Source organism: Trichoderma camerunense (assembly GCF_050948025.1).
Source record: "Trichoderma camerunense strain CBS 138272 chromosome Unknown V8C40scaffold_21, whole genome shotgun sequence".
Classification (NCBI taxonomy): Eukaryota; Fungi; Ascomycota; class Sordariomycetes; order Hypocreales; family Hypocreaceae; genus Trichoderma; species Trichoderma camerunense.
Window position 1 is genome coordinate 635,010 of NW_028145349.1, and position 24,863 is coordinate 659,872.

Below are 24,863 nucleotides of genomic sequence, written 5' to 3' on the forward strand. Positions count from 1 at the left end.
GCCAGAGCATTCTTTGAAGAGCTTCCAAAAGAAGACCGTGAAGAAGGAAGCCGAGTCACGAAGGAGAAAAAATATAGAAAAAGAGGATCTCTCGAAGCTGGGGCAAAAAATAGATTGATGCACCAAGCCGTTTACGGAGATCGTGTGTCAAATCGTGCAGCAATCTGGGGCAAAAAATTGGGGAGCAGGGGCGTGTCTGACTTTAGACTTTGAAGCTGTTTCCTTGGGACCTAAAAGACTTGGCTTCGACAGCAATCGTTGCGCTTGAGCAAAGTATCCAGATACCCGAAGCAGCGAGGGGTGGGGAGAGAGAAGACGACGCTGAGCGGCGCTAGAAAGCAGCAAAGTACCTGTACTGTTGCCTGTTTGCTCGTTTTTGTGTGATGTGAGCTGGGCTTGTTTAAGGTAGTGGAGATGCTGAGGGCAGCTCCATCTTAGACAAAGTTTTCCCCTAGGCGTTGGGATTTTCGTGTCCCGTGAGTGGTTGCGAGATGACTGAAAGGAATGGGGAGTGGCCTCAGAAAAAGCGATATCGGAAAATCGATGTGGCAGTTGGTGATTTCGCTTGAGGTGATTGATAGAAAAGCCATCCCTTTTCCAATAGAGATGTAGGCACGACTGTCAGTGTAGTTGAATTCATTGGTAGACATATAACGATGCTGGACACGTGTGGGATGCGAAGCAAGCCAGTGGACGGCGATCTTAGTGTTCGTAGCCGGCTTCTGCAATATATCGACTGCAAAGCACTGGGCGACTTTAACCAATCACTCAGGCCCCCTGTCTGCTCTCCAGACACACCAAAACTCACACATTTCAGATGCTGCCACTCAACTCTGTGAAATTTAGGCGCTTTGACATCTTGCAAATACCCGTAGCGACAAACAAGGGACGGAGATGCATGTTCATTCCCGGCCAACCTCCGATTCAGCGCCGAATCCACCACCGGTCCGCGAGCGCCCACACGTTGGACCCGGAAAAAGGGTTGCGATCGAGTCCAGACCGAGCCAGAACACCGTCTAAGCTGGCGGCCATCCACACGAATCAAGGGTCCTAGCACGAGCTTGGTTCTTTTCGGGCTGTTTTTTTCAACTCGTGCGCATGCGCCGTGACAGGGGCTCTCACGATGGGGAATTTCTTTTTTTTTCTTGCATTACTCCGTACAGACTGGAGATTTGCAACTCTCGTAATCTGTATCCATCTGGAATGAGAGTCGAGGCCATGGGGTAGACCCGAGAGGGCGCCGGGGAAGACCGAGCTGATGGGGTTTCTCTGTACAAGATGAAGCTGTTGTTGATACAGTATTGTATACAGTAGGCCATGAGGAAATTGGCTCACAACATGAACACATGAAGTCAAAAACACTGGATCTGGTGGCGAGAGGCAGCGCAGATCAACGAGGCTGGAGGAGGTTGAGGCTGGATGGAGTGCAGTACGAGTATAGAGTAGAAAATCACCTCCAGTGGTAACACTTCGTGGACGTTGTGAACCCCGCAAAAACGGCAAGTGGCCATGAGGGCAAGAACTGAAGGCAGCAGGCGCATGGCAGGTAATGCCCTAATTTGGCCTCTTAGGCGGTAGTTTGTACAGCTACGGGGTTTGGTATTATTGGGTTTGCCAAAGCGCACCTCAACGCTGGTGCCCAAGATGTAGCTGATACCTCTCAGCGATACTGCACTGAGGAAAGTCCTAAACCTCACCAGTCTCAACCTCCAACCTTGTATTTTCCCCCTCTTTCACCACTTCAATCCTCCATCCTCCTCAGAACCATTCATTCGACCGCAAAAGGATCAAATGCTCTCTGGCCATCTTTTGCTCCGTGATCATCGCCACTGTATGTGCTGTACCTGCGCCAAAAAATGGAACCATCAATCAACGAACTCCACGCGGACTGGCGGCACTGAAGAGCGGGCTCCTACAGTGTTAGTCGCCTTGATTGCCACACTCCCCCATCACGCCAGCTTCGCTCACACGCCCCAAGCAACTTCTCAGGGACCAGCGTTTTCTAGGGCCTCCCGCAAGTACCGGTACCGTGAATGGCGAGCTCTAGCAACCCCTCCATCCCTCGTCAAGCAAGCTCATGATGACCTGGTCATGTCGACAAGAGCCAGTTGACTCAGCTTTAAGGGCGTGGCCCTCCCCCGTCTTACTCTGATGCCATCTGTTGTCCTGCATCTTGCTACAGTATTTGAATCTTTTCCATCCGTTGCTGCCGTTCCTCTTCTTGTTGTCATCCGCCTGTTTATTTATTTACCTGCCTGTTTGCATTTATAATACTACTTGGGGGCCCCAAGATAATACTGTTGCCAACCTCTGTACTACACGACAACTGCTTTTTGAGTCGAAGAGCTACCATTCATAAACCATATATTTATCACCGCCATTCACCCTGCTCACACTACTCGAGCGTTCATTGGCAATTCTGAGCCATTGATAACCTGCCAGCCTTAATATCTTTCCTTTCAACGCAAGCTCTACTACCTGAAACATGTCTGCCTCATCTCAGGGAACCACCCGCCCCTTCAAAGGGTCTAAGAACAGCTCTATTCAGAATCCCGCCATGGAGGTCAAGATCGACCAGCATTTCAACGCCAAAGTCTATACATCCGGCTCTACCATTGCCGGCCATGTTGCCGTCCGCGCCTCGAAAGACACTGCATTCGACAATTTGGACATTGTCTTTGTTGGCATTTCTGCCACACGACTCGATTTTGTTCAACAGTATCCTTCACACTCCTTCAGACCATTTTTGAAGATTCGCATGCCAATTCAAGAGTCGGACTTGCCTGGTGACCGGATATTCCGAGCCGGAAGCGAGTACAAGATTCCCTTCCACTTTGTTGTTCCTCACCAGCTCACCATCGGGGCCTGCAATCACGCCTGCTTGTCACAAGATGTCCGGGAACGACACTTGCGACTTCCCCCCAGCTTGGGAGCTTGGGAGGCCGACGATCAAGCTCCAGACATGACTCAAATTGAATATGCCATAAATGCAAAGGCTATTCAGCTGGGAAATGGAGCTGCCTCAAAAGTCATGGAAGCCCATCATATCCTCAAGGTTCTTCCTTCGCTCCCCGAAGATGCACCACTTGATATTACTTTTAGAGATGAGTGGTATAAGCTGTCCAAAACCAAGACTATTCGGAAAAGCCTGTTCTCGAGCAAGACGGGTCAATTTACTGCCAGCGCAATCCAGCCCAACGCCGTGATCCTCTCCGCAGATGGGCACAAATCTTCCATGACAACTGTCCGTATCAACATGGAATACGCCCCGTCTTCGGCTGAGACGGCTCCTCCCAAGATCAACTCGGTTACTGGCAAGCTCGTTTCCACCACCTTTTTCAGCGCCGTACCCGTGGATCATTTGCCAAACTTGGGCAGTCGGACAAACTGCGAAAGCACCCCTTGCTTGAATTATACGACGACACACTCACTCTTCACTCTCCCAGTGGAATCAGTGTCATGGATGCAGCAAGATGCGTCATCGCGCTCTCGGCGAGATTCAGGCTACTCAAGCACTGTGATGGAGGGCGATGCCTCCGAAACAGATTCTTCTGAGAGAAGAAGGCGGCAAAGTAGCAAAGGAAAGAGCTCCAAAAAGCCCAAACTATCTACTGTCATACACACGACGGATATTGCGATCCCTTTTACTGTGTCCAACTCGAACAAGAAACTCTTCCTACCGAGCTTCCACTCTTGCTTAATTTCTCGTTCATATACGCTACAATTGAGCTTGTGCGTGGGACCGACAAACACCGCCATCTCACTTGCAGTTCCTCTACAGATTGGCGTTGAGACGATTCACGAGCCACAGGGTCACGAACTGCCCAGTTTCGAAAGTGCCTTGGCACAAGCTGAAGAGGAAGAAGCGGATGCTTACCTGCAGCCCCGCGTGATACACGCCCCCGTATTTGGGCTGCATAATGATGCCGCGTTGCCGGGATATAATGAACTAAGCCGAAGAACCATTGGCGTTGCCTAAGGGTATATTACACAAGCATAATTAGTCCTTCTCTTTTTTTTACTTTTCTTTTGTTTTTGCGTAAAGGTCTGTTTAGGAGTTTGTCAGCATGGAGTTTGGGATTTGGTATGTTTATAAGGAAATGTCTATAGTCAGTCATTATTTGCTTTGTTCCTGGCAATTCAGCCATCCAGCATCTTAATACCATACCACTGAAACTGATTACTGTTCAATACTTGAAATCGGTGAAGGTACTAGCGGGGAATCTACATGAATACCAGGAATGGATATGAAAGAAACAAACGAGTATCAGAGAAGCAAACGGTTATAAGAGAAGCAAACGAAATGGGGTGTATGAATAGTAATGACTGCGAGGGTAGCAGCAGCAGATCTACACGAACACCAGGAATGTATATAGCAGAAGCAAACGAAATTAAGTGTATGAATAGCAGTGATTGTGAGGCATCCTGTATGGCACCCCAACGGCCGATACAGGTAACCTCGTTTGCTTAACTTATTGACAAGCTGATAAGCTGAAAAGGCCCAAAACTCTCTGTGGTTTGCTATGTTCATCTATGTACCTAGGTAGGATGAAAAAGTTATGTACCTACTGGATAGGTAGCTGCAAACAGCAGCAAACAGAAAGCGGGCTTGACCAAGGAGAGTAGTCACGTAGTTCCACGTGACAAATCAACACTTGTAAAGCCTTCCTGAGCTTTGGCTTCGGTCACACCCTTCCAATGCTATTTCTTATTATAACATATGGTTTATCCTCTCCTTCTTGTCTCCTTCTTGTCTCTTTCTTGCCATCTTATCGTCTTCTGTGTTTACATCTTGATTTAGCTGCTTTTCGACTGTTGATTCAAGGCTGATGAAACGATGAATGCAATTCCTGGAGAGCCACATACCCCTGAAGCATTAGAGGATACCTTTCCTGATCCTCTTCCCCCTCTTGATGGCTCCTCGTCTTTGAAGCATCGGACGCTAAACTGTCGATTTTTGCCTTCAAACTCTTTAGGATCCGCTCCCCCTCTGACTTTAAATGAGTGGAAGCTCGGCAAACCTCTTCCAGATGGCTTCTTTGCAGACTACTTCAAGCAACCATGCCATTTCACTCGGCCACCCATCGATACTTCCGAGAGCCTAGACTCTGTGCTACGAGATGCAGAGAAGCAGAATCGCAAGCGCCTCAATGGTTCCACCATTGTTATCTATGAGATATTTAGCAGCCCTTGGATTGCTGCCCTGGTTGGCTTACAGGATACTCATCAGCGCTTTACTTAGTTGGACAGAGATGGTAAGTTGCTTCCTAAGAAACTGCAATTATACCCTTGAAAAGCTACTCAGTTCTTTTCAAGATCCATTGTTAACCGCATACTCTTAGTTGCTCGTGTTCTGGAGCCTCTTATTAGGCAGATAGAGTCTAACAAGAACAAGAGGTTTGGACAGATGAGGATGATCTGGGAGAAGGTCCAGCTTCTTCATGCACAATTCGATGCCTTGTGGCGCAACTTGGAGACAACTCCTGGTGTTGTTGTCAGGACTAATCAAACCGTTGTCCCGGCTAGGTCAGGCCTACTTCTCCAACTAAGTGAATGGGATACCATTCTCACCACGATTGCTTGCGCATATCGGCTCATAACATTTTTTCCAGGCCGATTCACAGAATCTCCTGCGGACGTCAACAACACTATTTGGGGACACAGCCGAAACAACTGGCAAGTGGCGCTCTGTGTTATTGAGCATTTTAGATATCGACGAAGAGCACAAGTAGTACCCCAGGCACGCAATTTCCAACCATTGAGAGCAGCACAATGGTTCGGCTATGATGCAGACCCTGAGGTCGAGTTCGTACGCCTGTACGCACGCCGGATGATAGATGATAGGCGTTTCGAGCTATCGAATATGTGCCCAAGTATTACCCAATATTCTGGCGTAGACTTGGGCGAGATGGCCGATTTGCACGACATTAATCGGGTACTTAGATTTGATCCAGCTAGCAATCCATCAAGTCAGGCCATCTCATGGCGCATTTGTGAGCGAACCTCAGAAATCCTCCAGATGTTTGGTCCCAGCACCAATATCGAGGAAGATATCAAAAAACGACCAAGCGAGTTCCTGTTTCGCCCTTTGCAAGAAAACAGTGCTACCGTGATGGAATGGCTCTTTTCCAGCGCTGGGATTCAATACAATGGCTACTTGGCAGCTGAGAGCTGCAGATTAGGGCGTATTCATCAAATGGACGATGTCGACAATAAGCTGAATGATGATTCGGCATCTAAAGCCATGCAAAAAATACTTCAGATGCTGGCGCTCCAAACATTGACAGACATCGATTTACAAGATCGATCGGAAACTCAAGTTGGAAACTCAACCCCACGAGTTCATGTTCGGACAGTTGAGATGAGACTACACGCGGACAACACGCCTGCTGTCATGTACGACTTCATCATGGAGCACATGTACGGTCAAATGCCCGGGACACAAGACCCAGCACCATTGCATGTGAGCCGAGGCCATTTTGGAAAGCCGCCACCTACTCGCCTTAGCAATGAAGCATAGAAGATTCTTGCCTTGGCGTCCACGCATGTCGATTTTACCATCTTATCCAAGGCCAACGTGCGAAACATCCAGCTCATTGCGGAGTTTGATGAGAGGCTATCTGGAACGGCTGGAAGAAATGCGGCCCTGCGACACGATCGTAGTGGCGGCCTTCAGTGGTATTTCTATCACACTCGCCCAGACAGCACGTTTACAGTGCCACTGGTAGGTTACGAGATGATGACGAGCATCTGCTTCAGGTCTCCCAAGATGGCATATGTCGCTAGAAAAGCGATGCAGGTGAAGCAGCAGAATAAACGGCTTCTTATTTACTGCAATCATGCTTTGACACAGGCTGTTGTGTGTGCATTACTTGTTCATGTAGGGGTCAAAACATTGCAGATTCGCAGGCAGCACACGCGAGAACAGAAAAATGAAGCACTGGCATGTTTCACAGACCCAACATCCAATGTAGAGTGTTTGGTTACATCTATGGCTTTGGACACCCTTGGAATCGATCATTATGCCTGCTGTTCATACGGTATTGTCCTAGAGCTGCCGGAGACTGCAACTACGCTTTTTCGGGCCATCAGCCGTTCGGGCTCCGCTGGAAAATTCTTTTGGGATATTCTTGTCCGCAGAGGAACCTTTGATTCATACCAAGAGTCTCGCCTAATGGCCGAGCAAGCCAACATTTTGGTGGCTGGAACTCGAATCCCAAGCTCGATCCAGGGGCGGCTCCGGACCATCTGCGCCTATGAAGTTCTAAGGGTATGTCTAGGGCAACAGGTAAATCTCTATCCGCGAAAGGGAGTTGAGTGGGAGCTCTTTGACGACGAACCCTTCATCAGGGAGGGAGAATTTTATTCTGCCCTGGCGCAACTGGTGTTGAAAGAACCGCATTTGAGTAGCCATTGCACGGATGAACACATCCAGAGGATCGGTGCCTCCTGGAAACCCGGTATGGAGTTGACGGCGGATCACATCCATGGCAAAATGCCAATGCTGCCGGATGGAGTTGCTCTGCGTAGTTTTGGAAACCATGAGGACATGGGTGAGGGCGAAAGCGGCCAAGGCGACGATGAGGACACGATTGGCGAGGAGTTTTTTTGATTGCATGGAGATGTGCGAGTGAATAGGAGTAGTATTTAACAGAGCGTGGGATGAATCGAGCAAATGCAGATAGATGCTGATGGTGGTGTTCACTGATGACCTGGCTCAACGTCTTGAGACATGAAATGAGGATAATAGGATAGCTAGTTGTAGATGAGTTGAAGAATGAAGAGACCTTTCATTTTCTGAAACGCGGTCGTTGCAAATACTGATACCATTATCGTATCGAGTGGTGGGAAAATGGCAGTTCATACATATACGATAGTTGAGATGACACTTGAATAACTGAAATATGAAGTTTTCATGTTTAATAGATTTCAGGTGTTAGATAGCTACACAATTTTTCTTTCGTTCTTTTCTTTCTTTGCTAATGTAATAAAGCTGACCGCTTGATATCAGACTTGTATCAACACACTATCCTCAAAGACATCGCTACATTTAATGCCATGCTCATCAAGGCACAGACAATCCCAAATTCAGATACCAAAATCGTCATGACTCTCGTCTAGTCAAACACATCCGTGACATATCTCTCATTGCGCTGCTTGTCCCACCAAGCTTGAGCCTTCTCCTCATCCACTTCCTTTCCATCAGCCTTGGCCTTCTCCTGAACAAGCTCGACGCAAACGGCCTCGACGGCCTTTCCAACATCGCGGCTGCCACAGACAAGGACCTTGGCGCCCTGATCCCACAGCTTGAACAGGTCTTCGCGGTCGTGCGACATTCGGTGCTGGACATACTTGCAGCCAAACGACTTGTCCGAGGCGCGCGAGTAAGCCTTGCGCATCTCGACGGCGCCAAGCTTCTCCCATCGCTCGAATTCTTCAGCATACAGATCGTCCATGTCGGGAGAGCGACATCCATAGAAGAGCAAGGCTGGCGCAAGCTTGCGGCCCGCGGCAATCATGGCGGCGCGCTCTTGTACGAAGCCTCTGAAAGGAGCCAAGCCGGAGCCCGTGCCGACGAAGATCAGAGGAGTGTTTTCGGCGTCGGTTGGGAGGTGGAAGGCTTTGGATTGGCGGACGGCAACGTGCAGTCTCTCACCAGGGGCAAGAGAGGCCAGGAAGTGCGTGGCCACTCCGAAGTGAGAACCCTGGCCGGACAGCGCTGGCTGTTCGAGAACAGAGTAGGTAAGAGTGAGTTTGGAGGGATCCGCCAGAGGAGAAGAGGAAATGGAGCTGTAAAGTACGTTAGGCAATACGTCGACATGATATGAATTCGTTTGAACTTACTACTGGCGGACACGCATGGGTGGAAGCATGGCTAGGTATGTGTCTAGGGGGAATTCGAGAGAGGGGAATCTCTCCAACAAATCGAGGACAGAAACACGCTTAGCACTAATCTCCTGCTGGTAATCATCTCCAGCTAGCTTCTCAATCTGAGCCTTGAGCTCTTCATCCTGAGTAGCCTCAGCCATGACCGAAATGTTCTGTTGATAAAGTATTAGCACAAGTTCCTAACTTAATCGCTCCGGGCATATCATATATACTCACCCTCTTGGTTGCTGGCTGACTTAGCTCAACATATGCTCTCAACAAGTCGTTTGCAGAAACAGGGGTATCCGTGGGAAGGGCAGTCGGCTGGTCCGAATGAATGGTCAAGACGGCATCCCAAGAAAGCTGGAAACGGCGGAAGACTCGGGCTACCGTATCCTTCGGGTTGAATGGTAGGACAGCCAGGTAATCGCCGGATCGGTATGTCATGCCTGTAGGCAGGCGAACCTCGATGTGGTTCTTGGTAGATCCGCTGGTAGTCAGAGTTTTGGTGCTGGTGACGAGAGCCTCCTCGACATCTTGGCGCAGCGTCGACTTGCGAGGGAGCGACACATCGACAATCAAGCCGCCAGCTGAGCCATCGGTAGAGGCTGCAGTGGCACCATACTTTTCCTTCAAAGCAGGCCAGAGGGATTCGTCCTCCCAGGTTTCAAAATCGCTAAACATGTCACGATCCGCAGCATCAGTAGTAGCTAGCGGGATGAGGCGAGTAGCGCCATGCTCTGCCAGGGTCGAATCCACGAGCTTGGGAATGCGGTGGAACGTCTGGACCCAGTCGTGGTGGCCACAGCCAAAGACGGCATATGACACTCCTTCCAGCTCGTTGCCCTTGAGGTTTTCAATCCAGCTTACAAAGTGAGCCGCATTGGATGGTGCCAGTCCCTCGTACGAGGCCGTGACAATGATGACTGGCCGGTCCTTGGGAAGGTTCTGGTTGGCAGAGTCAAGAGGGGCAAGGTCAGTGACCTTGAAGCCATGGCTGGCTGCATCAGTTGCCACTCTTTGGGCCAAGGCCTCGCAAGTGCCGCTGTTGGAACCGTAGTAAACAGCCAAGGGATTCTGGGGCCCTTTGCTGCCCGCTGCACTGGCCGCCTTCTTATCTGCATGGTGCTCCTCTACGACGCCTTTTCCAGCCAGCCTCTGCTCAAGCTCTGTGGGAGTCATTCCATCCCTAAGGGTGGCTCGCATGAAGAAATCCTTTGGCTTGATAGTCAAGGATGAAGCAATTTCCAACTGGTAGTTGGGATCGTCGAGGCTAAAGTTGAAGTTTTGGAAAAGAATAGCCATGGCGATGACGGCCTCGTTCCAGGCGAAGCCTCTTCCAATGCAACCTCGCTTGCCATTGCCAAAAGGCTTCCAGCAGTTGGGGAATTCTCTGTTGAGCCGAGCAAACTCGTCATCGAGCATGCGCTCTGGTTTGAAATCATTGGCGTCGTCGCCATAGACTACAGGATCAAGGTGTGATTTGGCGAGAACGCAGGTGATTGGTTCACCCTTGTGAACGAGGTATTTGCCTCCAATAAGGGTATCTTCGAGAGCTTCAACAGAGAAGGCCGGGATTGCGGCACTAAGACGTAGAGTCTCTCTCAGGACCTGTATCGCCTACGGTAAGTATTCTGGCGGGAATAGAATGGGAAAGAGGGTGATAAGAATAGAAGATACGTACTGCTTGAATATATACGAGCTTGGAAACATGCTCGACTTTAGCAGGTCCTTTGCCAAGCACCGCATCGGCTTCTTCTTGGACCTTTCTATAGGCAGAGGGGTTCTTCAAGAGATGGTAAAAGGCAAATGACAGCGTACCAGACGTCGTCTCATGGCCAGCAATCAAAAAGGTAATGAGTTGATCCGTGATGTTGGCGTCGCTCAGCTTCTCACCGGTCTGGGGATCCACGCCGTTCAACATGGCGCCGAGTAGGTCCTTTCGGTCACTGGGATTCTTTCTTCGAGCCTCCACAACGGCATTGGCAGTGTCTCTCAGAATGGCGATGTCGTTGTAGAACTTCTCATTGGCGGCACGGTACAGGAAGTTGGGGGCAAAGCCGGGTCTCCTGTTTCGCCTACCGCATTCTGCAAGGAAGTCACCCATGGCCTGGACGAAGGGGTGCATCTTGTCCTTGTAGTAAGAGTTGAAGCGATAATCCATAGAGCACAGCGCGATGGTGTCTAGCGCCAGCTTTGTGAATTCATCCGATACAGGAATGGGCTTGTGAGGGCCATGACGAGCCAGTTTCAGGGCCAGCTGTGAGCTGATGTCATGCATCTCATCAAACATATCGCGAATGGGGAGAGGTCCAAAGGCCGGAGTCAGAACACGATGAGCCTTTCCCCAGTTGGGCTCATCGGAGTGTGCGGTGAACAAGCCATCGTGGACGCCCTCACGCACAACCTAGATAGACAATGAAAGTCAGCACATGCTACTCTGAGTGATTCAAAACGCTACCCAACACAACACAGCTTATTTAGCCAGGAGAATTGATTGGACATACTCGGAGAACGGAGCTCAAAGACTTTTGAAAGCGCTTCTCGTCGCAGACTTCGTTGACAAGGGCCTGAGTGCTAATGAAGACAACGGGGCGGCTGCCCATATGAAGTCTGTAGATTTCTCCTGTTAAGGCGGGTTAATAAAGATTCCTCTGTGATGATGATGATGTTACAAAGCGTTGTTATTGGTAGCATAAGGCAAGGTAGGGTTGAGACATCGATAGGTGGATATCGATAGCAGATAGGCGGAGCAGGTATAGGAGATACATGCTGATAGGAAAGGGTACAGGTAGACACCAAAGTGATAGATGGGGATAGATACAGCAAGGAGATAGTCATCCAGTGTATCGGCATATACACGTATACGAAAGATTCAGTCTCGTCTTACCATATGTATTCGACAGGCGAACAATATCCTCAATCGGGTTCGCCGTGAACTCGCCCAAATTACCCAAAAAGGGCAACCCAGGAGGCTCAGGAATAGGGACAGAATCGGCCATTGTCGTATCGATTCTGAAGATCGAAAGAATAAAAAAAACAAAGAATAAAGACTTCAATTGCAATTTGACGTAATGTCAAACTGAGCAGAAGAGAGGAGAAAGAAGAATGAGGAGAACAACAAGGCCCAAGCTTGAAGTTTAAATGCCCAAAGTGCTGCTAAGGTATGTAGCTAAAAGACAAGGCAGCTAAAACGGCGGGCTGTGATGGAGCTTGTCAAAAGGGGATGGAGGGGCGATGATCGAATGGTGGGACAAGGAGAGAGAGAGGTTTTTTGTTTTTTCCTCTTTATTGAAAAAAGTGGCTTGATTTGTTTGGAGGGAAGAGAAGAGAGGAGTGAGGAAATATTCGTGTTATTTATCTGCGAGATTATGGCCTCAAGCTACGTAACACAGAGCAAGTCGCTTTTGCCGTCGTTTCAGACGAAATGCAGCATGGCATCATCCATCACCATCAGCCTCATCCTCATGCTCGTCCCCCCCGCCACTTTTCTCTCTCTGTCCATGCGCTCCGTGGCCATTCGGGGCCCCTAGCAGAGCCCGAAATCGTGTAAGACGTACAGTAGCACGGATTGATTTAGTTCGGCCAGGGTCTCCCCCCGAATGCCGGTTCCGATCTCTCTCTGTCTCTTTTGTCTCATCCAGTCTCTCTGTCTCCCTTTGGCTATCTCCCCGGCACCTAAAACCTCAGCTCCCAGCTCCTACCTATGCAAACTTTACCCACCCCTTGCTCCCTCTTACCCAATCTCCATCTCCGTAAATCCAACGGCAATCCCGTCAGTGGGGTTCTTCTAGCGGCATCGTGGTGGAGCTGCCAGACGTGATTTGCGACCTGGACGAACGGTGGGGGATCGGGCTCCTGTTCCCGATTACGGTAGAGCTGCCGTTGCCGAACACATTTTAGCTGTCTTCTTTTTTCCATTCCTATCGTCATAGGAGAGATGGAACGATTAAAAAATAGGCAGGACTTTTTGGAATCTCCGAAGCCCCCCTTTATCCGTTCGTTAAAAAGCAAAGGGCTCCATACATAACAGTCGTGAAACGGCAACCCGGCCGAACAAGCACGGACTTGGACGCTTGCAATGCCGCTTCTCACAAAAATCCACTCGCCCGGGCAAAAGTTCAATGTCGGCCGACGCTGTCATCCAGACTTTCCTAGCAAGGAAAGCAACTTATGTAACTTTCTGCAGCGTCTCAGCAACTCCAGCGTTCATTGTTACATACAAGAATAGTAGACCTATACTGTAAGCCCACTAAGGATGCGAATCAATGCATCAGTTCATCCGCGCCAAGTGCCACAACACCACTGCAGCTGCACCTCCTCTTAACCTCTTAACCTCTCACACCAAAGCAAAGGATACCCAACATGAATATAGAAAATAAAGCCATCAATAGAAATTCGCCCAAATCCCATCGCCAACATTTCCTGTTCCAATTCCGACGCTCCGTCTCCGTCTCCGTCTCTCCGTGCGTCATATTCCTTTTTTCTCTCACTCACGCTGAATTCTCAACTTCCTGCTAACTGTAAGCCTCGGCGCCTCGGCTCAAGTCGCCGGTGGGGCCGCTCTCAGATGTCAATCAATCGACCCTGCGTATTCTCCGTATCTGAGACAGGGAATAATACGGCGTATTTACCAGTCTTTTACAACGAGACTAGGATTTTCTGGACTTCAGCACTGCTTACATGAGGTAGTTACCATAATAGCATTGATTAAACTACGAGTTCTTGCCAGCAATCAGTTAGCGGCCGCCCAAACTGCCGACCCAGGCTGCAGAGAGGATGTATTTTGTTAACCCCTGCCCAACAGAATACCGTAGCCTCTCCACTACCGAATCCCGTTTGCCCCCCTTTGTAACGTAAACTCCCCTTGTAAAACTAAATCAGTCAAAGTAAACGCTCTCAAACATGCCATCTTGAAATTCTTCAGCGAGTCTCCCATCGCCACTTTTGCAACCTCTTCAGTGGTGGTGAGATTTTGGTCAGTTCATTGGTTGAATGCTCTGCATGCTGCTTAGCTGCTTCTCTAGTGTCGTCAATATGCACACATACGAATATACGAAGCTCGCATACGGCATGGAGGGTAGTCTATAGTATTACATACCTACATGCATGTCATCAGTTTACTACAAGCAACTTAGCTGCAGCCCATCCAGGTTGCAGCTCGAACAAGAGTCTTCACACCCGCAATGCTATAATATAAATAGGTATTATCCGCATACCAGCCGGGCGGCAATGGCTTCAGAGCTGGTCCGTACCTCCAGCGCCAGTTTCTGCAACTACTATTGGTTATTCATCGTCAATCACAGCCAACGCAACCAAGAAGAAAACAAAATGATTCAAGTCTCAAAGGGCCTCCCCTTTGCCAAATCTGCCTAGAATAGAAACAAGCTTCAGGCAGTTGCAACTTCATCGCGCGAGCATGCAGCAAATCTCCACTTGTGTGTACATGTACAGTAAAGCCTTCTATCGTTATGTCGTTATTTCGATATGCACCGCTAACCTAAGTGCGGTTGAAACCCAAATGTATAATGCCTGATTGGTCATGTTTTGTTTCGTGTTCTTACTTCTCCCCTCCTCCTCCCTCTTTCAACAACCAGAGCAGCCTATCAGATCAATTTCCGTCATGCCTGGTTTCCAGACGTCCCACCGGGTTTATAGCATCCATCATTCATTCATCCGGCTGCTTCACGGAAAACTAACCTTGCCTACCTATGGGCAATGGATGACTGTTGACCTCTCGCGGAAATGATGGGCCGGATCTAACTCTGGTACCGAGCGAAATCAACGCTCTTCACGGTTAGACTCATCTCGGGAGCCTCCTCCCGTGAACCTATCCCTCAGCCAACTAAAGGGTCCGGAACTAGTTTGTTGGCTAGGGTTGGCATTGGTGTTGGCGCTGGAGTTCTCTCTCTCACGACGGCTGCTCTGTGGCGGACTCGTTTGTCTCGGGCGCACTCTATAATCCGCAAACGAAGACAATCTAGGGCTCGTAGGGGAAAGCGAGTTTCGCGAGTTTCGCCGTTGCGCACGCCAAGTATCGTAGGCAGACGGGGCGCCCCAGATGCGGTCTCTCTCCCTTTCCCGCTGCTCGCGCTCTTGATCCCGTTCGGCGCGATCCCCAGAACCGCCTCCAGAAATGCCCCAGATACGTCTCATACTCTCACGGTCATGCTGCTCTTGTTGTGATGAGAGGCCACGCATGGCTTCATTAAGCCGGCTCTGGCTCTGGTTTGGAGGACGAGAGGGCCCTGCTCCGGGAATTGGAAGCGGCTCGGTACGGTGCAGTCCGCTCCCATATAGATCATCCGAATCGCTAGACTGGGTGGAGATTGGGGGTGGACTTGCATGCCTGTTGGGGTCGCTTCTGTCCCCGGGCTTCTCAATGGATGCTCGGCAAACCGGACAAGTGTTGTGTTCTTTGAGCCAGAGAGTGACACATTCTTCATGGAACCAGTGCTTACAAGGCAGAAATGCAGCCGGGTCACCCACCTTCATATCGTCTATACAAATGGTGCATTCAGTTTTTGATTCACCTTCCAACATGGAGGCATCTACGGGCTTTCGATCCAGGTTGGCAAGTGCCTCGTTTGACGCTGGCGGCGCAGCATTCGATTGTGGATGCGCTTCCATGAGGTTTGTAATGATCTGATCCAGAGCTTCTTGTGAATAAACGGCATCTCCGGCAATCGCATGTGCCGGGTTAAACAGATTTAAAATCTCTTGCAGTCCTCTCGCAAATCCTGGAGTAGGACCTCCTGCCTCCCGGCCTCCTACAGGAGGTGACACATCCCGAAGGACATTGGAGAAGAATCTAAAATGTACAACAGCTTCAATTAGTTTCTGAAACAAGACAGCATCAATTCGATGAAAACGACAAGCAGGTCAACTCACGTTTGGAATGGGTCGCCGTGGCGCTCCTGGCCAGGAGGTCCCGGTCCAAAGAGTCCCGTCCCAGTGCCAGAAAAGATGGTAACAGAGGCACTGCCACTTCCATTCGTGAATGTAGCGCGATGGATATGCGGCCCTCCAAATCGGCCTTCCTCCGGTCGTTGTTCGTAGGCATTGGGTCGTCGCGGGGGCTGGAAATCCTGAATCATTCCGAGAAATCGTTCAATCACAGGGTCGACGTTGGGATCATGGTGTTGCATTCCTGGGCGGCCCCTAACGCTGCGGCGGAAATGAAAGCCGTTCGGTCCTCCAAGATGTTCTTCAATATCAGCTTCGTCTGGGTCTGAATCATGGTCGTGGTTATGGTCGTGCTCGTGGTCATGGTCCCGGGGTGGAAATCTATGACGCAGTGGGGGAGATTCCGGCTCCGAATCGTCGTCGTCATTCAAATCTCGAGGATCATTATCTGGGCTTACCTATGGATTGGGTCAGTCAAAGGTCAAGCAATGCAAGGAAGGGAAATGGCGAGAGAGAGGCAGCATACGATTTCTGTGATATCGCTACCACATCCAGGACATAGTAACCCACGCTCATCGCGGTACCATTCTCTAGCGCAGGCATGACAATAGACAACCTCACGACCTGCGTTCGCATCGAGGTGCCGGTGTGCGGATGATCCGTCCATCTTGTCCCTGCAACCTGCGGTTCAACGCAGTCAAGAGGCCGAGTTCGGCCAGGCGAGATGCACAGCGAGCCAAATCAAACGACCAGCGTCAATATCAACGGCCGAAGATAGCCCAAGTAGTAGAGCAGGTAAAGCTGCAGTTTATCCGGTTCGTATGTAGTCGGTCAACAAGAGACGCTAGGTAGAAATAATGTCTCGGCTGGTATTAGTCAAAGAGGCGACCGGGGCGGCAAGAGATGGGTATATATCCGAGTTCGTGGGCCCGCAAAGATAAAAGAGTTAAGATGTATAAATCCCCGTTGGCGCTCATCAAAATTCAACGGAGGTGGCGACAGACACGCAGCGTGCGCGTGTTTATGATCGATCAGGGAAGAATAAAAATGGCGTGCGATGGATAACAGGCTCCTGGAGTGGGCACAGTCGAGGAATCAAGATGACGCGAAAATGGCCCCAGGCTTGCGGTGACAAGGCGGCAGCTTTCTGGGGGGAGAATCGTCGCCACGAAGTGATGAAGAAGAGAAGAGTAGAGAAAAGCAGATAAGAAGAAAGAAATAGAGGAAGATAGGAATAGAGAAGGAAAGGAAAGGACAAGAGAGGCCCTGCTAGCAAGGTAGATGAATAGGCGAAGAGCAATATCGAGCAGCGAGCCGATGCTAGTTGTATTTGTGTAACGCGGCCATGATTTGATGCCGGTCGGAAACAAGTGACGTTTTTGTCAGCGCGGAGCTTCTAGGTATCTACCACGGCACTAACAGTGTGTCCAAGGCACTAAAGCTGCTATATTGCTACTAAGGAGCAGTGAATGGAAGCGTCTAGCACCTTTGGTAGTAGGCAAACAGATCCATTGATTCTAATTGATTGTCTCTCATATCAAGAACAGCGGGGCTTGGACTCCGATGTTACAGTCCACACTGTGGTCTTTTGTTGGGCAAAACCGTACCGGCCAGGTAGATTATTGGCCGAGCATCTGTGGTGCATTTACTGCGGTTTGTACGAGTACGACCCGACCGAAAATCACAGGCTGTGGCCGTTCATAGGCTGGCAGCCGCAGCCTTTGGGGGCCTGAATATGTTGCTGGTTGCAGCATGCAGCACCTCCTCGTTATCACACATTTGAGGATTGGGCAGGATTAAAGCCAAGGCAGAATATGGAATTCAATAAATGGACTTAAAAATCGAAAAAATGCCTTGCCTTGTATACATATGAGTACTAGGTAGTTTTTCTTTCTCTTTTGAACTTGTTGTGCTCCTCACTTGTGATACAAAAGGACAAAAGGTGACGGCATCTCTTGTCCCTGTCCCGGGATTACCCATTTAACCAAAATGTAATATTCAAGTCTAATATGTATGATCTGCATTCTTTACTCAACCAACATCAATGTTAATAGCTTGCGTACCCTTAATCTGTTCGCAGTTAGAGCCGCACCAAAGCTCCCAGATCCTTGCAGGCATCAATCTCACTACCGCTATACATACCTACACAATCATCAATATTGTGTGTCATACCTGTCTTATATGTGCCTAGCCCCCATGTCAACCCGATATCAGCCTGCTTTTGGGACGGCACGCCATCCCCTTGCATCAGAACAACGCACCTCAGCCTTATCACCAAAGCCGTGCGAGCCTAACCTCCAAACCAACGAGACGGGGCAAGTGGAATATATTCCCGAGCCTTCTCTATAATTCCCCTCATGCAGTATATCTGCGTTGTCAGTGGGGTGCAACGTGCTTCATGAGCCTCTCGGAGTCCATCGCTCGGCGATATTTATCCAGATGCTGCATAACAATGTCAACAGCACTTTGACAGCAACCTCTGGAGCCTAGTCTAATAAATGCATGTAGCTTGTCCCCATGTTCTAGATTCGCGCCATACATCTCCAATGCAAGGCATCCGTAGGGCTCCAGCTTATACCGGCTCATGACGGCCCAGCATGCCACTTGTCTCGAGATATTGTCAGTAAAACAACCTGCCAGGCTTTGTTGTCCTAGATTAAGCGATTTCCTGGATGACTCAATTCACTCGTCCGGCCATTCAATCACAACTGACACTCGCATAGTGCAACCCAGGTCGTACTTTTCGGGGAGCTCAACGTTTTGAAATGTTTGCCTTTTGTTCGTATAGAATTTGTACAATTTCGTCTATTATCTTTCCTCCATAAGCAAAACTCTACTCCTTGCTGCTGCTTGCTGCCTTCAGCTTGTCCTCCTTGTCCCATTCAATCAACTGCTTTGACCAGCTTCAAACAAAAAACGTTAGCAAAAACGACCAATTCCTCCATCACCCCCAATACAATCAAACATAAAACGTACTATCGGCTAGGATGCCACTCCCACGGCTCCGGCTTGTGCGCCCATCGTTCCCTGTCGGCGCTGAACTTCCACGTAATGGCGATGACGCCGAACATGGCGGCTCCGGCGATGAGCGTGTTGGCACGCCAGTTGGCAGGCTGGGCGTACCAACCACCAGAAGGCGACCAGACGTGCTTGGGGTAACTGTGTCGGATTTTCCACGATCAGGACAAGGCGTCTCGAGAGGGCTATTGAGTTGGGTTCGACGAGGTCAACTTACGGGATTTTTCCACCGCCACCCTAGGGAATGGTTAGCAAGCCATACTCTGCCGGAAATCAATGATGCTGCAGCTTACCATTTTGAAAATGTATCAAAAGACGTCTGTGTACGGTCTTTTGGCGCGCAATTGCTGCGGATAACTGGTCGATCTGCTATCAAGCAAGCCCAGGAATCAAGAAGCTGGTGAGAGAATGGTCCCGCCACAGCGAAACGGACAGCCGGGCCGAAGTAATTCCGGCTCGCAGTTTGTGGCGCCAGTTTCCCAAACTTGCGAAAAAAGGTAGGCGGGCAGCGGCTCACACGACTTTTTGGCACTTGTGAGAACCAAAAATCGACGCAGAATCTTTTTCCGACAAAGGCACGACGGGACAGCGACAAATCGTCTGATCCTTGCCTCAACTACGATTTTTTTTTATATTTCTCTCTTCTGCAGTTTCCCCTCCTTCTTTCCACATCCAGGCTGAGGGGCATTGGGTTCAGAGGGGGGATTTTTTCTTATTGTCGTCCCGCCTTACATCTTTAATTTTTTTTTTTACTTCACCCCGCGAACCACACACATGAAGAGGATACGACCCTCACGATGGAGCGGCCAATTGCTCCAGGCCCGATGCGGCGCCGGCATCGCAGCAGCTAGACAGCCCTTCCTCCTCGCCGCCCGGTCCCAATCGACGTCCTCGGCCGCTGCGCACGACTCTTCTACTTCTACTACTACACCCATCGACTCTCCTCCTCCTCTCCCCGCTCCCTCATTCTCTCGGGCCGCCCAGTCGGCAAAGCTCGCCGCCTTACACGCTCGACTCTCTCTCTCGAAAAAGATCCCGTTACAGACGCTGGCCAGGGCATTGGTGACGCCGTCCGCGGACGCCAATCCCAACTTCAACAACACAAACCTGGCGTACCTGGGGAGCACAATCGTCAACTACCATGTCCTCGAGTACCTCGTCTGCAAGTGGCCCCGCCTGCCCATGGCCATCTTATACGAAGCCTTGAGGGCCTATGCTGGTGACGCCTCTCTGCAGCAGGTCGCCAGGAGATGGGGTGTTGAGTCCGCGGCTGCCCCGGGAGAGGAGGTCGACCCGGGTCTGTTGCAGTGGAAGGCAGGCGAGGATCAGTTGGTGAACACACGGTGGGGCTACGTCCGTTCTGACAAGGCCCCGGCCTGGAGACGAGGACTGAGCAGTCGTGTGGTCCTGGACAACGACTTTGGCGATCAGGTCAGCAGTATCGAGGCTGAGAAGCCGGAGTTCGACACCCTCCAGAGCGAGGCATTTGGATCCGTTGTCCAAGCCGTGATTGGCGCTATTTACACTCACTGCGGCCGTGAGGAGGTCAAGGCCTTTGTCAAATCTCACATCTTATCTCGAGAACTCGATCCCTCAACACTCTTTGAGTTCAAGCTCCCGACCCGCGAACTGGCGATGCTGTGTGCCCGAGAGGGCTTCGAGGCCCCCGTCGCTCGTCTGGAGAGCGAGACTGGTCGATTGTCCCGCACTCCCGTTTACGTGGTGGGAATCTACAGCGGCAAGGAGAAGCTGGGAGAGGGCGCCGGCCCCAGCCTAGATGTAGCCAGGAGACAGGCGTCCATGGCATCACTCAAAGCCTGGTACCTTTACAGCCCTGGAAACAAAGTGCGGGTGCCCAGTGACATGATGGAGGAGGGTGCCAAGCCCTGGAAAGCACCATATATTGACATTGGTGAAATCATCTAAGCTGGTAATGGCGCTGCTTGCTCTACGGGTGGCAAAGTCCGGCTGGGCAGGTTCTCAGGTGTATATATATACATGTACGAAGTGAATGAAGAAGCAAAAAAAAAGAAAAGGGCAAGGGAGCGATGGTCGGGTTATGAAGACGAATGTATGGAGTATGTTTGGGTTAGAAATGCGCCTCCCACCCACTGTATAATACAAAGCATATTGTAAAATAAGTTGGAAAACCGTCCTCCTCTTGCACAAACAGGATAATACAATATGATATACAAGTCACAACAGATCTCCTTTTCCTCCAAAGGCTTTCTAAAAAGTCTTTTTCTGTCTAGCTGAACTGGTCGTTGTGGTGAAGGAGAGCTGCTTCTCCCTTTTGCGCCATCGCAGTATAACTGTCAAGTCGGCGCTGTGCCTCGTCCTGCTCGCGCAGCTGCTTTTTGCGCTCGTAGACGGCACGCACTGTAGCCCTGATTTGATCCTTGCCTTCATCATAGTTGGCACGCGCAAGTTTCACAACACTATCTATCTGCTCCGGCGTGTAGACAAAGTTCCATGTACTCAAGTAGTCCGTAGTGCCGGGAGAGATACCAGGAACCTTGTCGTTTGAGAGAAGCGGTAGGTAGACAACAGTAAGCCCTGCGTCCGGCTCCATCAATTTCCATGTGGTGTCATCCGTGATAGGCTGTGTAATGGGCGGCGAGTCTGTAGATCGCTCCTCTGTTGTCCCTACCCATACAGAGCAGTACCCTAGTTCACCGGCCTTTTCACTTCCGGGCTTGAACTTGGATTCTTCGTCAAGCTTTGTCGCCGTGACACCTTCGCGTTTTGCGGCAGCCTTGCGAAGGTCCTCCTGGGTAGCCTGCGCTTCTTCTACCCTCCGTTCTGCCTCGGCGGCCGTCGTAGCCTGAGCCTCTTCAAGCTCCTTTCTTGCCTGCTCCGGTGTCTCGTCGGGTTTTGGCCAGCCAATGCCCACCGGCCATCCCTTGACTCCGCGCTGTCGCGCATAACCATCCGCAACAGAAAGCCAATTGTCCGTCTTAATGTCAGCCGAGGCATCAAAGGCAATGAGGATATCGACATTTCGTCCAGGCCTGAGCAGTGGATATATGGGCAAGTTGTTTGACATTCCCGCATCCATGAGCTGGATATACTCTCCGTCCAAAATGCTCCTAGGTGTCGTGCTAGGCAGCTTCCCGTACATCTGATAGGCGAAATTGGGGATAATGGCAGGATCTATAGGGTGTACTTTGCTCAAATCATCGTTTCGGACTGACACCAAGTCATCTATCGTCTGGAATCCCGTAATCGTTCTAAGAAGGGGTCTAATCTCGCGATAGTAGTGGCTGAGCGTTGCGCAGAATGCACTTCCAAAGATGCCCATCAGAAGAGGCGTCCGGACTTCTGGTAGGTGGAATCCATGATCAGCCACATCGCGTCCGTCAGAAAAGCGCCTACCGAGGGCCCATGTCGGTATCCCAGCAGAAAACTCCTCGCAAAAGAACTCATAGGGAGTAATCTCGAACCACTGAAAGTAAGGTTCTTTCTTTATCTCTTCCACCGTGCTCATTGCGGTATCTTGCTTTGGCGGGTCCTCAGACTCTGCCGCGGGAATTTCATGGCGGACAGCAGTGTATATAGGCATTGGACGTTGTCCATGCCGCAGATATAGACGCTGATTCGACAACTTGAAATCTCTAGCATCAACGCCGAGTTCTCCCCTTGGAATCAAGAACCTGGCACCCAGTAGAAGACCGTATATATCGACGAGACCAAAGTCGGCATGAGCGTCTCCCTTTAGCTTTTCCACCAGTCCGCTCAGCAAATACTTGCTTGTCGGTAAAGAAGTGAGAGACTGAAAGGCAACCGGCGGATATGCTATGTGTGTAGATGCTCTCGCTTTCAGATGCTGTATAAGCGAGCCAACACTGCCTTTCGAGAAGGAAGAAAGGTAGAGCAACTGAAGCCAACATGAACCACTTACACCAGCCGTATACGTAACACAGTCGAAAAGGCCATCCTCATCTGTTGCAAACATAGATCCAGTGCCTGCTATCAGGGCCCGCATCCCCCCTCCGGATCCGCACATGGCAATCGTTGGCACATCATCGGGGTTGATGTCCTTTTCTTTAAGTCCGAGATAGTTTGCCAACGCCGCCCTGGTGATAAGTTTCCGTCTCAGCAGGAAATCCTTTTCCTCATCACATAATTCCGAGGAGACTCGGACATTAGCAGTGTACCGGATCTCGGGGTTTATCAAAGGGTCATGAGCCTCATGCCATATCTCTTCCGCCAGCGATCCTGGTGATACCGATAGCTCCCGCTGAAGCTTCCTCACATACATGGGTATGTTTTTCCACCACTCCGGAGTAATGGCATCAACCAGCTTGTCAGACAGAGCAGCCCATTCGAGCTCAGCCGTGGCCGAAAGGAATTCGAATTGCCGGGCAAAGTAAGCCCACGCGCCATCGTCAGTCTTTTCGGTCACAAGCTGGTAAGATTCCTGAGAGTCGCCTTCTCTTCCTCCCTTTTCTTTTCTCCTCTTGGCTTTTTGGCTCTCGGAAAGTTCAGCAAAGTCCTCTGACGGGTACAGCCACCAAGTGAAGAGTCCCAGCGCAAGGACAGTTGCGGGTATGCTTGTGCGCTGCTGGTGTCTCCTTCGACGTTTCGACTCAGTAAAGAAACTGCGGTCTAATTTAGCAACTGATGCTGGTGGTTGTCGCGCAACTCTCAGACGAGAACCGAGAGATATCAACGGCCGCGGCAATTTCATGGGATATCTCATGGTGAACGTATGATGTTTGGCTCTGAGCCCCAGCTCACGACAACCAGAGTGTTAATCAAAATGGCAATGACATTAGCCTCGAGACAAAGAAAAGACGCTTGAGTTGTGTTGCTGTTGATCTTCATTCCATGCAGGTCATGATGGTGAATTGGGAAAAATTGAGAAAGGGCAGTTTTTTAGAGACAGGGCAATTAATTGTGAGGTCTGGCGTGATGAGACAAAATCATTAAGCGCAGCTACTTTGCGTTGGCGTAGACGTTACGTCAATGTTAAGGTAGCTTGGTACCTTTGAGAATGCAGGCCGGACACGCCACTAAGACGTACTGTAGCAGTTTTAGCATGTGGAAGCCTCAAGCTTGGCGTCTATCTACTAGGTACCCTGTTCTTAAGAGCACAACGCTACCACTATGTATCCCTTATAGCTATCACTACCAGTAGCCTAAAAGATTTAGGGTTAAATTTTTTATTTTTAATAAGGTATTATAGGAGTCCCTCCCCCTCCCTCTTGAAGCATTATTCTATATGCTTTCCAGATCTTCTTAATAGCCTCAGTAATACTAATATCGTTAGTCTTAAACTTATATAATCCCACGCCAATGGTAACAGTCGCTAGATTTAGGCCCTACTAAAAGATCTTTTATAGGCCAGAGTAGCAGGTCTTGGGGATATAGTCGATAATAACGGACTGGAAGCCAATGTAAATGTACAGGAGGACAGCAGAGCATAGGATAGCGTCGGTGGTGGGGTTAAGAGAGCCGGCGGCGAAGGGAGCAATAGAGAGGGGCACGAGGCCGGCGGCGAGGAGGCGCTCAAAGGTCCAGCGGTAGGAGCCGTGGGAGGCGCTGGGGTTGGGAATAGGGACGGGGTCGTTGACTGTGCCCTCAATTCGCTGAGGTCCGGGAGGCAGAAAGGCAGAGCGCTGGGTCGAGGTGTGGAAAGCCGAAGAAGCCTTGATGGCGTTGTTTCGGACGCAACGAGCCGCCCGCGCAGTCTGCCGCAGCAGAAAAGGTCGCACAATCGATGCCATGGTTGACAGAGGTAGTCGGGACTTGTGATCGTACAGTAGTGTGAGGAAATGGCACCCGAAACGGCTTCGCGCTGGCAGAATTACAGCTCCAGCAAGATCTCGGTTTCGGGAAAAGTACTAGGTAGGAGTCTCACAGAGCAGGAATTCGGAGTCAGACTTTTAGTAGATATGTTATTCTCTACTGTAAGTTCTTTTAAGGTAGCCCGCTGCACAGAGACACCAACCAGTACCTTAAATGAACTTCCAACCACAAGACACAGGATAACTTAATTCGGCGCATTTACCACCCAAACCCTATCAGATAGCGGCTCTTTCCAGGTCGCCAGCAGGTCCCCCCAAGTG

The 24,863-nt window shown here is 50.2% G+C and overlaps 8 protein-coding genes across 8 annotated transcripts; 3 read left to right on the plus strand and 5 right to left on the minus strand.

The window, feature by feature from the left end:
• The first annotated feature begins 1,747 nt into the window (after positions 1–1,747).
• V8C40DRAFT_256193 (uncharacterized protein) lies at positions 1,748–4,377 on the plus strand. Its single transcript, XM_083218220.1, has one exon. It carries the CDS (start codon positions 2,486–2,488, stop codon positions 3,977–3,979), a length of 1,494 nt encoding a protein of 497 aa, XP_083068757.1. The 5' UTR covers positions 1,748–2,485; the 3' UTR covers positions 3,980–4,377.
• A 336-nt stretch (positions 4,378–4,713) lies between these two features.
• On the plus strand, positions 4,714–7,803 carry V8C40DRAFT_283227 (uncharacterized protein). Its single transcript, XM_083221913.1, has 4 exons — positions 4,714–5,164; positions 5,243–5,255; positions 5,343–6,463; positions 6,521–7,803. Exons 1-4 carry the CDS (start codon positions 4,838–4,840, stop codon positions 7,610–7,612), a joined length of 2,553 nt encoding a protein of 850 aa, XP_083068758.1. The 5' UTR covers positions 4,714–4,837; the 3' UTR covers positions 7,613–7,803.
• Positions 7,804–7,914: 111 nt separating this feature from the next.
• On the minus strand, positions 7,915–12,173 carry V8C40DRAFT_256197 (cytochrome P450; the record flags this gene model as incomplete). Its single annotated transcript, XM_083218221.1, has 6 exons — positions 11,759–12,173; positions 11,376–11,494; positions 10,553–11,275; positions 9,106–10,479; positions 8,845–9,041; positions 7,915–8,790 (listed from the first exon to the last, which is right to left on the minus strand). Coding segments are annotated over exons 1-6 (3,194 nt in total), but the record flags the coding sequence as incomplete, so codon positions are not given.
• A 2,460-nt stretch (positions 12,174–14,633) lies between these two features.
• V8C40DRAFT_114872 (uncharacterized protein) lies at positions 14,634–16,815 on the minus strand. Its single transcript, XM_083210846.1, has 3 exons — positions 16,301–16,815; positions 15,760–16,232; positions 14,634–15,679 (listed from the first exon to the last, which is right to left on the minus strand). The coding sequence occupies exons 1-3, from the start codon at positions 16,439–16,441 to the stop codon at positions 14,650–14,652; spliced, it is 1,644 nt and encodes a 547-aa protein (XP_083068760.1). The 5' UTR covers positions 16,442–16,815; the 3' UTR covers positions 14,634–14,649.
• Positions 16,816–18,524: 1,709 nt separating this feature from the next.
• Positions 18,525–19,317, minus strand: V8C40DRAFT_114879 (uncharacterized protein). Its single transcript, XM_083210847.1, has 4 exons — positions 19,086–19,317; positions 19,010–19,029; positions 18,751–18,933; positions 18,525–18,677 (listed from the first exon to the last, which is right to left on the minus strand). Exons 1-4 carry the CDS (start codon positions 19,086–19,088, stop codon positions 18,608–18,610), a joined length of 276 nt encoding a protein of 91 aa, XP_083068761.1. The 5' UTR covers positions 19,089–19,317; the 3' UTR covers positions 18,525–18,607.
• Positions 19,310–20,991, plus strand: V8C40DRAFT_256208 (mitochondrial 54S ribosomal protein mL44). Its single transcript, XM_083218222.1, has one exon. It carries the CDS (start codon positions 19,567–19,569, stop codon positions 20,716–20,718), a length of 1,152 nt encoding a protein of 383 aa, XP_083068762.1. The 5' UTR covers positions 19,310–19,566; the 3' UTR covers positions 20,719–20,991.
• On the minus strand, positions 20,845–23,708 carry V8C40DRAFT_256209 (acyl transferase/acyl hydrolase/lysophospholipase). Its single transcript, XM_083218223.1, has one exon. It carries the CDS (start codon positions 23,492–23,494, stop codon positions 21,041–21,043), a length of 2,454 nt encoding a protein of 817 aa, XP_083068763.1. The 5' UTR covers positions 23,495–23,708; the 3' UTR covers positions 20,845–21,040.
• A 190-nt stretch (positions 23,709–23,898) lies between these two features.
• V8C40DRAFT_256211 (CybS family protein) lies at positions 23,899–24,796 on the minus strand. Its single transcript, XM_083218224.1, has 2 exons — positions 24,065–24,796; positions 23,899–23,971 (listed from the first exon to the last, which is right to left on the minus strand). The coding sequence occupies exon 1, from the start codon at positions 24,519–24,521 to the stop codon at positions 24,132–24,134; it is 390 nt and encodes a 129-aa protein (XP_083068764.1). The 5' UTR covers positions 24,522–24,796; the 3' UTR covers positions 23,899–23,971; positions 24,065–24,131.
• Positions 24,797–24,863: the final 67 nt, after the last annotated feature.